We start from the raw sequence: 16,947 nt of genomic DNA on the forward strand, positions 1-16,947 counted from the left end.
GATTTTATTGGAAGTTTAGATCATAAATTCCTTCAGCGCAACTATAACATTTTTACTATTCTTAAGATCCATTTTACAGTTACTTAAACTAAAGCCTTAAACTTTTGGTATTTGATTCTTTAAAAGATTATGCAGGAATGAAGTTTGAATGTACTTTATACTCATTCTCTTTCTTTAGCTTTTCTAATGAGCTAATTAGTGTCTTTCTAATTTTTTTAAAAAAAGGCTGGCCTATGCTTGTTTTAAGATAAATTTTACTATTTTACCTGCCAAGGCTACAAGTTCTAACACTAGAACCTTATTAGTTAGGTGTATTGGAATGATCAAGAATCCGCAAAGCTCATCTCACAATAGATTTGAAGTTATAAAAGTCTCAAATTTCATGCTCCAAGCAAATGAAAGATGAGACTTAATTGGTCTTAAACAAGAAATTGACATCTTTTCTCCTTTGACCCTAAGAAGTTCTTAACTGACTTGTTCTTTGTCAAGATTAGGTATTATAATTTTTGTGCCAAAGTGGTAAAAAGAACTATGATTTACCTCTATTGTCTTAAGTGGTTTTGCTTCAGGCAGGCAGGATGTGAATTTTTCGTGTACTGATTTGCAGAGGTAACATTAAATGAGGATTTTCTGTCTGAAGACAGAGTTGAAAGACTGAAGCTTTCTTATAAATGAGTTTTCTGGCACTCCAGGTAATAAGTATAATCCTACAGTAATTCACAAAGAACTCTGCAAGTTTTTAGTTGATTTTTGTGTGCATATTATGTGACCAGATAGTTTCTGTACAATCTGTTTTGATGGTATAGGATCCATTAAATATGATACAGATGTAACTATGTTTTTAACTGTATAACCATATTCCAGATAATAAAAGGTGGTTACTGACATTGTTTTTCCAGTTATGCAAAATTAATTTTTTTCATTTAAAAATTTACCTAGCTTTATGTGGAATATTGGAATAAAAAGAGTTAAAGAAGATGTGTTTTCCCTGTCTATTTTCATGAGTTATAGTTAGGCATTGTTTTCTAATATACTGAACCACCTTTTCCCACATCACACCCATCATCAGTTGTGTCATTCATAATGCCCAAATAAAAAGTTATCGTGCTGTAATTTTGAAACAAAGCTCACTTAAGAGGCAGAAAATATATCAGTTAAATGTTGTATTTCAATGAGAATATTACAATCTAGGTAAAAGTACAGCATAACTTAACTTGAATATTATATTGCAAGTATGTGGTCAAACCTAAAAGAAAAAAACAAGGTCATTTCAAACATCAGAAACTTTAAAGTTTTTATCTCTATTTGAATGAAACAATAATTGCATAAACCTTTGATTGCTGTTTATAACCCGAGTTGAAGAAAACTATAGCCTCATAGAATACAACCATAAGAAGATAGTTCTTAAAAGTAATGTTGTCTCTGATCTCTTCTTCGTAATCATTTTTATTCGGAACAGAACATTGTTAAAGTGTTTTCAGAATTGGGAGAGTGGGGGAAAGTGAAGAGAAAATCTTTGAAGAAGAGAGCAGCTCAGTCTGGTTTTCATTTTCTCTACAGCTGTCATCTGGCTTTGAGTTCTGTTGGACATCTACAGCTGGAGTTATTTTATTGCTTTCTCCAGCCTCATTTTTGCCTCTGCACACAGAAATGTTTTAGTAGTCTTAAGGAAAAAAAGTCAAAGAATCTCTTAGCAACCATAGGACAGTAATTATTATGCCAGCAGCTGGGAGCAAACCAGATTTCCGTTGTGCATTAAAAACTGGCATGCATTACTTTATAGATTATGCAGATTCTAATCTGTGCCAGCACTTTGCTTTGTTGGCTATGGGGTTAAAAGAATTGAATGTAGGAGGTGTATAATTGCTTTGGACATTTGAAGACAAGGCAAATGCACATCTGTATGTGTAGTTTTTGTTTTTTGGGTTTTTCGCATATTATATACTTCTGCTCTTCCCAGAGGATTTTTTTTTAATGTCAGCTTATGCTCTCCAGCTAATACAATACATATTGCTAGGAGTGCTTTACTTTAGATTATGTCGGTATTCCATTAAGTGCTACTTTTCAGGTGTTTATAAGTCTGCAATAAAAAACTCATTGGATTGCACATGTAAATACCTACATTTGTGTGTGTGCGCGCGCGCATGTGTGTGTGATCTAAAGCCAAAATCATTAAAAACAGTTTAGCATATTTTTTAAATTAAGAAATTGCAAAATAACTTACTGAACGATTTTTTCATGTTCACGGTCTTTTAGTATAACTCCAAACCTACACCTTTCTGTAATGAAGTTGGGTAGGTTGTAATGTAATACCTATTTATGTGGATATTCTTTTAAGGAGGAGGGACAAGGAAACTTCATTAACTTATTAACAAGATACTGTCCAGATTTTTAGACTAACATTTAATACTCTAGAACACTTTACTTTATAATTATGTTTCTAAAATCTATTGTTGTTAGGGATGGAGTGAGTGAGAGTCATAACCCTCCAATTACTATTTTGGTTTAAAGAGAAGCAGAAGTAAAATATGCAAGTATAGGCAAAAACTGACTCAGTGGTATTAAGAGGCTCTTCTCTTTGATTGAAGCGTTAGAGTTGCAAGTTGAATTGTACATATCGAATAGAAAGGAAACATACCTACAGTTAAGATACACTATGCCTAGAATCCTTTACCTTTATAAAATTATTCTTTCCAGAGAAAGAATATTCCATTTGTAAATCTTTTAAAAATACCATTGTTTATTACTCACACTTAACTATAGATTAAACTTTCAGGGGCTACACACTGCTTTTCTAACAGTAATTTATTTGGGTAGTGTTTTTTTAAAAAGTTATATCTATATTAAATAATAATCATAATTTTGGCTATGTTCTAATAAACACATTTGTAAAATTATTGGGTTCTAAGCTATTTCAAATTTGACAGGTTAGTTGTGGAACATGTTATAGCGCTACATATGGATAATAACAAAGTAAAATGACATCGTTTTTATTTAAGGAAAATTACAAAGTCATATCTCCTGGATATCTCCATTTTCTCCAACAAAATCATGTAAATATTTGAACTTCTTCACGTTTGCAGCCAAAAAATTTACTTTCTAGAAGCATTCCTCTCTTGTTCTATTGATATCTCAACAGTACTAGTGTTCCTCTCAGGCTTCCCTTTTTTACTGTGTGACAGACTCACCTTTTTTGATTATACATGTATTAAATGCTATGTAAATTTTTTTTGGTTATGTGCTGTAGCCTCCTTGTATTGCTCATATGTCTTCCATTACACCTTTGCAAATTTAACTCCAGGATTATGGTGCTCAAGACTCATAGCCACATAACATCACCAGAAAAATATTGTTCTTTTTCCTATCTTTTAATGAGTAGTTTGGGATCAGGCAAAGCACCACAAATTTCTCAAATGCGTCTTCCTTCTTGGTTCTTATGCCAATTCATATCCATCTACAGTGACTCTCCAATACATATTTGTTGAATTAGTTAAAAAGTTACCTGTCTAAGCTACATGTCATAATCTGGGCAATAGGTTTTTTATCTACATCTGGTTTTTTTAGTATAGCTAATTAAACTAGTACCTGTTGCATTGGTGTGGATTTCAGCGAGACTTTATGTTATTACAGGGTTAGTTGAAATTTATGCAATGTCATCTGCAAGCAGAAGCTAGTAGTTCTTTATGGAAGGAAATTCCTTATTTGAAAAGTCTGTGGGGCTACTTTTTGTTTTTCTGAGTCAAATCCTTCTTTAAAATGAGTAAATAGCATAGTGGAATTTCTATGCACCTCTTAATTTGTCACAATAGAAATAATATAATCTGTTGTAGAAAGTTGTCTGCAGAAATCTGTTTTCTCATGTTTCCATTCTCATGAAGATTAATAGAGATGACAAAATAATATGAGATAGGAGTTATTTGGTTTTTCTTAGTCATCTTTTTTGATAAAAACTGTATTTGACCTTTTCCATTTGGGAAGTTAGAGAATGGTCTTCTTTGAAATGGGAATTAATCCCTGAGTCCCTTTAAAGTTGTGTTGCCTTTAGTCGGGGATGTGCTGGTAAACAATTAACAGCTGTCTCTCTAGGAAAAGTATGTATGAAATATACATTTATATTTAATCTCTTATTATTTTCTCCAATTTTTTAAAGCCTAGAAAATCTGAGGCATTTATGCTTAATCTGAGATTTAAATGCTCGCATTTAAAATTTAGTAATCAGCCCTGAGCCGGTATCAGCTGACTACAGCCCATCTTTGCCTATACAGTACAGACTTCTTTGACCCAGATTTATTCAGCTCCAGCTACACAGCCCAACTTTATCTTTTTTAAATACCATAATTACCACTTTCTCACATTGTACATGTAGGTGGTAGAATCTAAATGTATCTATCCCATTGTAATTAAGCATTGGAATGGGTCCCTGTAAAAATGCCTCAAGATTGATTGCATTTCATATATACATTTGTTGTTTTCTGTGTCCACAAATGGTTCCCATAACCTAGTATAATTGAATCTCAGGTCAGCTACAGTCTCTTTCGCCATTTGGAAAAACAGTATTTCCTTCCTCCTAGGAATTTTTTTTTTATCATTTAACTTGTGACCTCAACTGGTGTTGTCCTTGACCATCATATCATGAGTATGGCAAGATTGTACATTTGCTGGGCTGAAGTTTTTTTCTGAGTTCTTTCAAACACAGCACAGTGTAGTAGAAAGAGGTGAATTTGGGGTCTGAAGATTCCTACTTGTCCATTTATTAACTGTGGCTTCAGGCAACTTACTTAGACTCTGAAAAATGGTGACAAAAATCAGTATAGTTACTTTGTCCAATTTCTGAAAGAAAATATCTATGATTTACAAGCATGGAATTCTTCAGTAGTCTATAAATATTTGCCCTCTTTCATTTCTGGATCCATAGTCATATTTTCCAATGAAATTTTAATTATCTTGCTTTGTGTCTTTTTGTATTAAAGTCACAGAGTATCAAAGTTGTATGTTGATTTTTGTTGAAGGACAGGATTCTGTCAAATTCATCTAATTTCTCAATTTCCTTCTTGAAATACTCTTTTCCCTCTTAAGTACATATATTTTGCTTGTAGTTAGACTTGTCGATTCACAGTTAATAATTAACTTGAGAAAGTATAATACAGTATGTTTCCTGCATTTATGCAGTTTTAAGCTATTGAGGCTTAAAACTGCACTAAAAATTTTGAGACACTTGTTTTTCAATAGTACTCATAGTTTATTCCTTATCTTATTTTGTATGTTTTCAACATTTTGTAGTTAGAATTTGTAAATCACCATAAAATTTAAGTGAAAATTAATCTTACATTATCAAGTGATTTAAAGTTAAATAAAATGCAAATATTAAAAATATTTTTATACACATATATATATATATTTATAGACAAGACCAACAATCTATTGTTATATACTGTACTCCAAATAAAAAAAAAATAAAATGTTTCTACAAGATAGTTGAAGTCCTTGATGTTAAATTCTGACCCACTAGGTTAGGGACAATCTTCTTTTTATTGCTACATGGCACTTCACAGAGCCCCTCACATATTGTGGGTGCTTATTAAATACTTGAAAGGGATTTCAGTGGTCATCTAGACCAGTCTGCACTTGAACAAGAAGCCTTTCCACACACGGACATTCCCAATAGGTTTGATGTGAAGAAAACCTTCCTAATAGTTGGTACTATCCAAAAAACAGAATGGACTGCAAAATAGAATAAGTTACTTTCCCTGGAAGTGAGGCTACATAACTTCTGCTTGAGTGCCTTCAGTGAATGGGAATCTTACCATCCTGTGAATCAGCCCGCTGTCTTGTTATTTGGGATATGTCTTATCATTAGGAAACTTTTCCTTGTATCAAAGCTATATCTCTTTCTGCAGCAGCCCTTGTGGAGTTTTAAAGAAACCCAAAAGCAGACTGGTGGCATGAGGAAGTTGCTTTTTCATTATTATCTACCCAAGTCCTTAAAGCATTGTAAAGAGTAATGGGTGTTAAGAACCTCTGACAGCCCCTCTTCCCACCCTGGGTAGCTTCTACTTCTATCAGGTAAAACAAGCCCAGCTTTTCTCCCGCATAACAATGCCTCAGATTCTCGAAGGTGACTGTCCCATTTTCACTATTGCCTGGGCAACACATCCTCAGCCTCTTTAGATCAGTCTCCTTTGGCATTGTTTCCAATCCCGTCACCATCCTCTTCATGGGCTTGTAGGCAGCTAGGTGGTATAGTGGATAGAATGCCGGGCCTGGAACTGAGTTCAGAATCAGGCCTCAGACACTTACCAGCTCTGTGGCCCTGGGCGAGTCACTTAACCTCTCTTCAGCTCAGTTTCCTCACCTGTAAAGTGGGGATAATAATAGTACCTAGCTCTCCGGATTGTTGTGAGGATAAAATAATATTTGTAAAACACTTGTCACAATGACTGTCATAAAGTAAAGGCTAGGAACTGTTATTATTCTGGGCACGTTATATGTCCTTGCTAAAATGTAGTGCCAGAAACTTAACAGTTTCCTAAATTTGCTGTAGTCAAGTCAGAGGTCGTCAGGATCATCAGTCAGTCAGTAAACATTATCATCTCCCTTGGTTTTGACATTATACCTCTTAATGTAGTGTAAGGTCTTTGTTAGCCTTCCTTGACTGCCGTGTCACACCGTGATTCGTATTGATTCACTGAGATTTTTCAGGGGAATTGTTGCCTAGCCATGCCTCCCTGATCTTATATTTGCATAGTTAATGTTTTTAGCCCAACCTAATATGAGACTTGACATTTATACTCAGATATTTTCATGTATCTGTAATCTCACCAGTATGGATACCCTTAGCCACAGTACCTACTATCATAGTCTGCCCGGGCCTTTTCAGTGTGTGCTGTCTGTCTTCCCATAAATATGTCACAGAAGGGCCATCCAGGGTTCCAGGGCCCTTTCTCTAGATCTTTTGATATTATATGGATGCCATTTATTTTCACAGGATTGTAAATTTAGAGCTAGAAAGGACCCCAGTCCATCTAGTCCAGTGCCTTTATGTTACAAGTGAGAAAACAGGTCCGGGGAGATTGTGACTTGCTCAAGGTCATATAGGTTAAATAATAAGTAGGAGAAGCAGAATTCAAATCCAGGTCCTCTGATTCCAGTCATTGACGTTTCTGTTACACCATAGTGTCTCCCTAAACCTCGCGTGGACTTTCTATTTATTTTACCTCACACTAGCCACATGGCAGACCCTCCTTTTCAGATTCATAATTTTTTGGCATTTCTAATTTACTCTACTTCTTGGCCAGGATTCCTCATTGATAATGTAGTATAGCCTATTCATGCCCTTTCCCCTTTGAATGACTCGTAATTGTGATTCTTTGACAATTGTGGTATTCTGTGATTAATAGTTATATGGCATTACCAGAAGAATATTTGTGTTAATTATACGGGGTTTTGTATCTGTGTCACTAAAAGCACTTGGCAGTTTCCCAGTTGTAATCCGGTTTCTTCTCATCCCCCAATTCAGGATTTCATCTACTGTTTGTAAAGAAAATGTAAGGTAAATGTACCACAGGACCAAGCCTATAGATTATTTATCCAGGTGCATGTTATAGTCTTGACAACAAGTGTTTCCCATCCACTTTGGCTTATCCTTTATGGAAAATCATGTCAAATTCTTGAATTATTAATTATAGATATAATGTAGATTTTGAAGTGTTTTTTGAGGCTTGAGTCACTTCACTTCAGCAGATACAGCCAGTGTCATCCACAAGTGAACATCTAGAATCTGTCCCATCTGTCCTCCACGACAATGACACATGCCTTTGGCAAGCATACATCTTATGTTATTTCTCATTTGATAGCAATAATAATAATTATCAAATACAATTACATTATATTGACATGGAATCTTTTATGATCTCAACATATATCTGAGTGACATCTTGTTGGAATAGCTTTTAAGGTTATGTTTTGCTCTGTCAAATAAAATACTTTTTAAGATAGTCATCCAACATACTTATATAGTGTGTTCTTGTGTTCTCTAGAATTTTGCTATTAATTGTGTGAATATGTGGTCTCTATAGAATGTTTGCAAAAGATGAGAAAGGTTTGTAATCACATTTTTCATTGTTATGTTTTTCTCCTAGTCATTTCGTATCTTCACTTTCAGATATCTTTAAAACCAATCCCTCACGGCTCTGACTCTATCTTTATCTGCACCAGATGCTTTTCCTATCTTTTTTTTTCCTTTACTGCCATTTCTGCTTCCTTTTTGGAGGATGGTTGAGACTGTGACATTAAAATCTAAATGTGATAGGTTCCATCTCATTGATGGGGGGAAGAAACCTATATTACAGACACTTTGACACAGCATTTCTGTTTTGTTTTCTTTTATTTCTCCCAATTTTATCCTTAAAATCTGTCAGAATGATTTGACTTAATTGGGTCTCACATCAGCCTTTATCTCCATGTGTTTTTCCTGCCAGCACTATTTTATGAGATGACACTGCTTATATTTTTTAACTTACCTACTCTATGAGACATTGCAGAAGAGCTTATATTCTAAATCATAGTTTCCTTTGGCTACCATACCTCTCTGCTTGGCAAGAGGATCAGGCATTTGCTCTCTCAGATAGATTCCATGCTCTTTGGGCTTTCCTCATTGACACATTTCACAGCATCAGAGGATCATAGACCTAAAGCTGAATGACACCTTAGAATCCATCTAGTCTAGTCCCCTCATTTTACACATTGGAGATACTTGAGGGCTTGCCCACAGAGGTTAAATGACTGGACCACAGTAGTAAGGCATCACTATTCATACTCAAATGGATCTGTGGGCCCATTTTATCAGGTTTTTTTTCAATGTGAGTATTCCCTCCCGTGATGCAGATTGTTACCCATCCATGCCAATTCATCCTGCATGTTGCTTGTTTAGGTCCTTCAGTAAGTTTGCCATGAGGGCCCACCCAAAATATTGGGGGCCTTCTTCACATTCTCTTAACATCACATTTTACCCGAATGGATAGTATCCTTGGTGAAAACATGAGAAGAGAATAGGCAGAATTTTGCAAACAATATTGTATAGCAGACCAGATCTTCATAGTCACACAATTAATTGCAAAATTTAGAGAACACAAGAATGCACAATGTGTGTGTTTGATGAATATTTTACAAAGTATTGTATTTGGTAGAGCAAAAGACATCCTTAAAGGTTATTCCAATAAGAGGTCACTAATGTATATGTTCAAATCATAAAATATTCCATATAAATTCAACAGATGTCAAGAGAAGAATATAATTGGAATGACTGAATAAATGAACAAAAAAAGTTTAGGATGTGCAATGTACTCTGTATATAAACAAAAAAGAGAGTCACTGCTTTCAAGGGGCTCACACTCTAATGAGGGAAACAACTTTTAACAGGGTTTGACTGAAATGTGAATGGCAAGGCTCAGGGATCTTTAGAATGGGATGGCAGGGCCTATGGGTATCTAAAAAGTACAGAGAGAGAACAGATGAAAAAGCCTAGGAAGACTCTGTCTTAACCAAGATTCTTGTCTCAGTTTTCAGGTGTTTGTCTTTTGGGCAAGGTTTGGTATCACTTGTATTAAAATGTTAGCTATCATTTTTTCCAAAATTTTTTTTCCTCCAGCACTTATTCCATTTATAAAAAATTTTTTATCTCTCTCTTTTTTAATCTCCCAGGAATTCTAGTTGAGTTTGTGCCCAAACTGTGCTTTTCTCTGAGGTATTGCTTGTAGATGTTTTAGAGTTATAATCTTTTTCTGTATTTGTGTCTTGAGTGTCTCTGCCACCATAGTAGTTCATTAGGGTGTGGTTCTTTTTTTGTTTGTTCATTCTTCCATCTTCCTGACTTTGGACTTGACATTAAGGCAGGGCTCTCTGGTACTTTTGGAGAGAAGGTCTGGTTTAGCCCTACAGCTGCCTTTTCGTGGTATTTGAGTGTTCCAGGATCTCAGGGACAAGCTGAAGACTTGGCAGACTTTTAGTGTTCTCAAAGGAGTCTGATCCAAGGCAAAGTCTCATTGCTGTCCCCTTAGTCTGAGCCCTTCAAGTTCCTGACCTGGATTTGAGTCTGTGCAAGCATATCCTGCTGCTGTTGGTTCAAAGGGGAAAAATTGTAGATTCTCCTTTGGTGTGGCCTTCTTGCCTTGGTTATTTCTTTTTAGTGTAGGCTAAATGCTAGAAGTTAAACATGTTTTGTGCCTGAGTTCTGAGCCAAACTGCTGCTGGCTTCTGGACTTCCTCCTTTCTCTGTACACTGCCCAGGGGCCTACTTGCTGAAGAAGGCCACTGTCGTGCAGTTCACCTTTTCATTCTGTCCTGGATCTTTGACCTGAGACTGGGTAGTGAGCGACAAATGTGTCAGTTGTCACCTGTTCCCATTGCAGTGCTCTGGTATGTGTCTGAGGGTGCCCTAATGTGAGTCTGGGACCTCCTTTATGCTGGTGTGCAACCTCTCACTGGATACAAAAGTGTTTTACCCTAGGTTCCTACCACAACCATGTCCCCAGTGGCTGTAGACTTCTTTGTCTCTGTGCAGACTTGGCCCAAACAAAGGGCTCACTGTGACTTTTTCTGGATTCCTCCATCAGAATATGGTCTGGTGCACTTTATACATCTCTTTGAAGGAGCTGTGGAGGGAATCCCAGTTTCATTACTTCCTTCTACTCTACTATCTTTGCTCTCCTCCCACCTCCCCCCACATCTGCAATCTCACCATAGTTATTTGCATATTGCCTCTGCAGTCAGAATGTGATCTTGAGGGAAAGAAACTGTATTTATATCTCCAACATTTAACAGGGTGCTCGGCACATAATAAATGCCTAATAAATGCTTTTTGATTGGTGGTGAATTCTTTATATCTTGTCTTTATGTTATCTAGCGAATGTGATAAGCAGTGTTCCTCATATCTCACCTGGTTACGCTACTTGAGGACTTCTCTGACTTTTCCAACTATGCTCAGTATCTGGTACCTTCCTCTCCCCCTGCTTCTCAGCTCCTTTTGTGTGTTGTCTCCCATTACTACATTAGATTGTAAGCCCCTGGAAGGTAGGGTTTTTTATTTGTTTTGGTATTCCCCAGTGCTTAGCACTGTACAGTGCCTGGTACATAGTATGGTGGTTAACAAATGTTTGTTGACTATCTTTGTCTTTATCCATGTAATGAATAAACAAGTTTTTACAGTGTAAGACCAAGGACAGATCCTGGGGTACTCCATTAGAAAACTCTTGGCAACTTGAGATGTGGATCTAGTAGTGAATTTGCCTTGGGTCCATTCATTCAACCAATTCTAAACCTGTTTAACTGTACCGTCGTATAGGCTGCATTTCTTTCTCTTCTACAAGGATAGCACAAGAGTTTTTTCTCAAATGTTGCACCAAAATCCAAGTATACTGTGTCTATAGCATCTCTGATTTTTACCCAATAAGCATGTCAGTGAAACTTCTTGTCTTGAACAAATATAAGCCTTTTTCTCCTTTATTTTAAAAATTGTGTGTTAATAATCATCCTAGTGAATGTAACAATTTTGTTTTCTTCCATAGGCAGCAGAAGAGGATACTTCCAGTTCTCTTGCAAAAGATCACTTTTTCCAACCGGAGACTGTTGTTACCAATGAGCCCTATAGAAGTTCAAACATAAGGCCCTTACCCTTTGAAGATTTGAATTCCAGAAGAGTGTTCTTACAGAGCCAAGCTAATCAAGTAAGGAAATAAGACATCTTTATCATTTGATATTTTAGTAAGATGATAAATATGTAATAGTATATGTTTTTATCTTATTCTATTACACACATACATATACCCCCACACACACACACACGCGTATTCTAAGAGATCACATAGTCTATCTGTCTTACCTAAAGTAATTGCAATAATTCTCAAACATTTAGACAACTCATTTAATAAGTTTCTTATGATGTGTTTATTTACATAGGTCCTTTGCTGCTCAAATTTTTTTTCACTGACTGAAATGAAGACATAGACACTATGCATTCTTGTCATAGTTGAAAGTAACACAAACCTAGGAAGGATAAATAGCTAACACACTGAATGACATAAGATTTTAAAAGATCTCAACAGTTTAAAACAGTGGATCCGGTCCAGTAAAAATAAGCTAAAATTTAAAAGGAATAAATGTAAAATCTTATACTCAGATTTTAAAAAATCGGTTGTATGAGCACAGGATAAAACAGGCATGGCCATATGGCAGTTTGTGTGAAAAAAGATGTGTAGATTTTAGTAGACTGCAAGACCTAGTAGTGTGACATGGTAGCCAAAAAGAGATGATGCATCTAGAGAACCGTTGTGTCTACTGGGAGAAGTAACAGTCTTAATGTGCTCAGCCCTGAAGGATACCACACCTGGAGTATTGTGATCAGTTCTGAGAGCCACATTTTGGGAAGGTCATTGACAAGGTATAGCATATGCAGATGAACATGACCAGAGTGGTGAAGTGACTTGGAGACGCAGGTTACGTTATTGCTGTTTTAAAGTATTTGGAAGAAAGTATATAGAAAGTGAATTGAAATTTTTCTACTTGACCTAAAAGGCAAAAACTGAAACTGATGAGCAGAAGTTGTAGAGAGGCAGATTTTCGCTCAATTTCAAGAAAAAGACTTGATAAAAGTTAGGGTTGTCCATACATGAAATAGGTTGCCTTTTTAAAACTGTTTTCAGCACTTCTTTGTTTCTGTGCATTACCCATTCTAATTGTTTTCCTTGGACATTCCCTTTGATTTGGATCATGGTTCCATCTTTGAGGGATTTGATTAGGAAGACAGCACCAAGAGTGTGGGCAGAGTATTCAGATGAGATAATAGATGCAAAGCACTTTGCAAATTTTAAAATATTATATAAACATCAGCTATTATTCATCTGCTATATCATAACTTGATCCAGAGTTGTCATTGGTTTCCATTCAACTGAACCAAGTTAAAATGGGGCATTAAAATATAGTGAGAAAAGCTTCAAATTTGGAATCAAGTTTAAATCCTAATTTTGAGGGGCAAAACTGTGATCTTAGGTAAGTCATTTCATCCATGCATGTTAGTTTCCTCCTATGTGATCCCTTCCCAGCTGACATTCTATGAATCCTGTGAACCATGTGAAAATTGCATAATGAAATACCTCAAGGTTCTTCATAAGGTATTTTTATTACCTTCTTTATACATAACGTGAACATGTTGCCGAAAAGTACCCAAGACAATAAATATGTCCTAAACCCTTTTTTGTCTGATTACTAAGAATTGTTATACTTTTACATTTTTGGTGGTTCTTACTCTTTAAAGCACTCTTGTTTTCAGTTGAGTAAGTGAAATTGTACTCAGGGCTACATTTGATGTTTTCTTCAACCTTTGTTTTCATCTTTAGGAAAGATTCTGTTTGTTTTACCTTTACAGAGTCGTTTTGAGAGTAGGCAGGTTCAAGTATTTTTATTCGAAGATTAAAAACAGTGGTCACACTAATTTTTATACTTTGGCTTAGATGATGCACTTCTTTACAATTGTATATGGTTTGACATTGTTAATAGCTTTCAACACATTTAAAGAGATTTCAAGATAGAAGAAAAGTAATGACATTTTGGGCGTTGGAAAATTGCATATGACTTCCAGATAGTTTTATTTTTGCCTAAACATGTAAAAGAGTCTCATTAAACTAAAAAAAAAATGGAAGAAAAACCGTATTGTGATGGTTTGTTGTAAAACAAAAAAGCAAAAGGAGTTACCAGTCAACCCCATTTTTTAGCATAATCATTTGAATGGTGGTGTATTTTTTTTGTATCTGTCTTGAAAATATGTAGTTGCTGCAGTTAAAACTCCTATAATCACAGAGTATTAGCACTAAAAGGGACATTGAAAATGAAGTTGCCTAACTGGAGTGCATCTCAGACAGTTCTTTGAACTAGGATGAAATGATGGCTTTGTTTGAAAAAGCACCTCAGTGTAGCTCTTCCTGCTGGCTAATGGTTCCCAACACTGATCTGTTACTGCAAAAGCATCTATGAATCCATATTCTCATCAAGCATTGGCTATTGCTGTTTTTCAGGTGTATGTATATCTATATGTATGCTGTTGTGATTAATAAAATACAGTTCATTTAATGTTGTTACATCATGCATAGGAGCTGTATGTTATTATATAAATTTTCTAAATCTTCAGATACTTATAGAACTACTTTCATAATTAATACCAGAGAAGAGCCTCAAACACAAAAAGGTCGGGATTCATTGACCTTTGGATAACTGAATAATTAATTATATAATAACTTGCTGTATGTCTCAGAGATGTTGAAAACTCCCAATGAAATGAAAACACAATTTAGTAATCCATATTATAGATTGATTCTCTATTTGATTCTTCTTATTAGGTAGGAGTTAGCTAGTAGAAGGAGTAAATGAACATTGATCTCCCTCACTCCCCTATCCCCTGCCCCTGAAAATTACTTTACATATTTTGTATTTGTATGTTTGTGTTCAGGTTGTTCCTCCCAGCACAATGTGAGCTCCTTGAGGGTGGGAACTTTTTCATTTTTTCTTTGTATCTGTAGTGCCTAATATGGTGCCTTACAGAGACTTAATAAATGTGAAAAAATGAGGAGTGAATGGATTGCTAAAGGCAGAATTCTCTTTTGATTTGTATTGCATTTTAGAGGCATGTTATTTTCTGTGGGAATGAAGTTAAGGGAAGTCTGGCTAGTGGAAAATCAGCTTCTCAGGAATATTTTTAAGACATATGTAAATTAAAATTAAGGTGTGTTTATGGTTAGTATAGAGAGAACATATATATGTCAGAACAAAAATTAAGTTAATACCCATGGCCCAGAAGGCTTTCCTACTCTTTTTTGACCTGTCCAAACCCTCTTTTCTCTCAAGCTCAACCTTAGTCCCTGACCGGATCTAGGTCACAGTGATCCCATCCTCCACTGAATTCTGATAGCAGTTATGTCTGTATTACTTATTTGGTGATTAATCATATGTTGCCAGCATTGATTTCTAGTTTTTTGCCTGCATATGACTATCTCGCCAACTGTAGACTTTTTTTAAAAAATCTACAACAGCGCCCCATGAAGGCATAAGGTTGCATTGGAGCTTCGACTCTGACAACAAAGGTTCAAATCTCACCCCGGGTACTTACTGTGTGACCTAAGGCAAGTCCTTAGCCAGTCTAGGCCTCATTTTTCTCATGTAAAAGGAAGGAATTTGACTAGATGGCTTCTAAGTTCCCTTCTAGCTCTAAATCTCTGATCCTATGAATTAATTGGTCAATCCATAATAACACCTGCTTCAAATATTCACTTTTTCCTTGCTTTCCTGAAAATTTATTGTGTTTTAGACTATATCGTGAGGAGAAAAGTTAGTGAAGGAGGAAATTGTGGTGGGGGTTCTTTTAAGTGCTACTGGAAACAGAGTATCGTACTAGGAACTAGGAAAGTAAAAGATTACATACAGCTTCTAGTAAGAAGATGAGATATAAACAGATAATTATAATACACAATAATGCATTAAAAATTTGTAAAACAAGGTAGTATGTGAGGTCTCAGGAAGAGGATATTATTGACCCAGAGGGTGTAGGGAAAAGGAGATATAGTATCTGAGTTGTGCTTTAAAGGGAAGAGTATAATGTTCTTGCAAGCAGAAATTACTCATTATACTTCATAGAATTCCCCATGGCTCCTATAGTTTATTGAACACACTACACATATTCAATAAATATTTGTTAGATAATAAAACTAAAGAAGATATCTTCTTTCTAAACTAATGAATCACATGATTTCTAAAGTTCTTCCTGCTCTAAAATTTAGTAATTCAAAAAATGAAAAGGAAATACAAACTTGTTCTCAAGTTTTATGTTATCAGTCAAAGAATAGTAAAAGTGGTTTTTTTTTAGCCATTAGTTTTAAGCAACTTGAAATTTCATAGGACTTTACAATCAGAATTGAAAATGGATTGTTTAATTCTTTTTCCCTTGCCTATTACTTGGTGTCATGTGAATGAGACTGAAATACCAAATAGAGGAGATGATTGGGACAACTGTATACTTGATAATTTACTCTCAGCCTAAGAATAGCAGTGTAGAAGAGGAAAAACAGTAAATAAAATAAAGCTTCTTATTAGAAGCAAATTTTTCAAATCTGCTAGCAATGATTTGTGGAGTATTAGAATAAAATGTAAACAGTAATGAAAAACATTAATTTTTATGTTTTTATAGAAAACAGGATTCCATTTTCTTGTCACTTAATTAGAAATGTTTAATATGTTACAGGTAGCATTCAACCAGCCAGACTTGGACACTTCCCTTCAGGCCAGCTCTGGGGAATATGTACATCGGCAGCTTTCAAAGGAGGGTGGAAGTCTGAAATCCCAAAATCGGGTAAATTGCCTGTTCACCTTGAAATACTTTGTAATATGACTCTTTTACATTGGAAGTATACCAGTAAAACTTGTGGGAAATGATATCTTAGCACACAAATCACTTTAGGAAATATGTTTGAAAAGCTTTCATCAAGCCAGTTTGCTGCTATAATTATTTCCCTGAGTCTCTGAGAGTCTCAAGTAACAGATTTTATAGTTAGCTTTTTACATTTGAATTTTCCAGTGACGGACTTTATAAAGTAAAGCCTATTAGAAGTTATTCGAAGCCTTTGTTCTTGTGCGACCCTCTAAGTTTAATGTCAAGAATGGATTCTTTCTCTGAATTTCTAAAAATCCAAAGTAATATTTTCAAAGGACTTAAATTTTATCATAGTATCTTAAGCCCTAAAATGTACTTGAAATACTTGGCAAAAAAGAAGAGATTTACTTGACACTACTAAAAACCTTATCACAAGGTCAAAATTGAAATTAGAAGAGAGCCAATGCTGCTTCCATTACTAGACAGGCATGGTGGGAATTGAGCACCACATAGCAACGTCCAAATTTCTACAGATTCCA

The 16,947-nt window shown here is 35.4% G+C and overlaps 1 protein-coding gene across 1 annotated transcript in view; it reads left to right on the plus strand.

The window, feature by feature from the left end:
• The window catches only part of SPRED1 (sprouty related EVH1 domain containing 1), a 132,602-nt gene that overhangs the window by 108,397 nt on the left and 7,258 nt on the right, over positions 1-16,947 (plus strand). The window contains exons 5-6 of the mRNA XM_036734981.1: positions 11,562-11,720; positions 16,280-16,387. Coding sequence (XP_036590876.1) covers positions 11,562-11,720; positions 16,280-16,387 — 267 coding nt within the window. The remainder of the gene's footprint in view (positions 1-11,561; positions 11,721-16,279; positions 16,388-16,947) is intronic.

Source organism: Trichosurus vulpecula, chromosome 8 (assembly GCF_011100635.1).
Source record: "Trichosurus vulpecula isolate mTriVul1 chromosome 8, mTriVul1.pri, whole genome shotgun sequence".
Classification (NCBI taxonomy): domain Eukaryota; kingdom Metazoa; phylum Chordata; class Mammalia; order Diprotodontia; family Phalangeridae; genus Trichosurus; species Trichosurus vulpecula.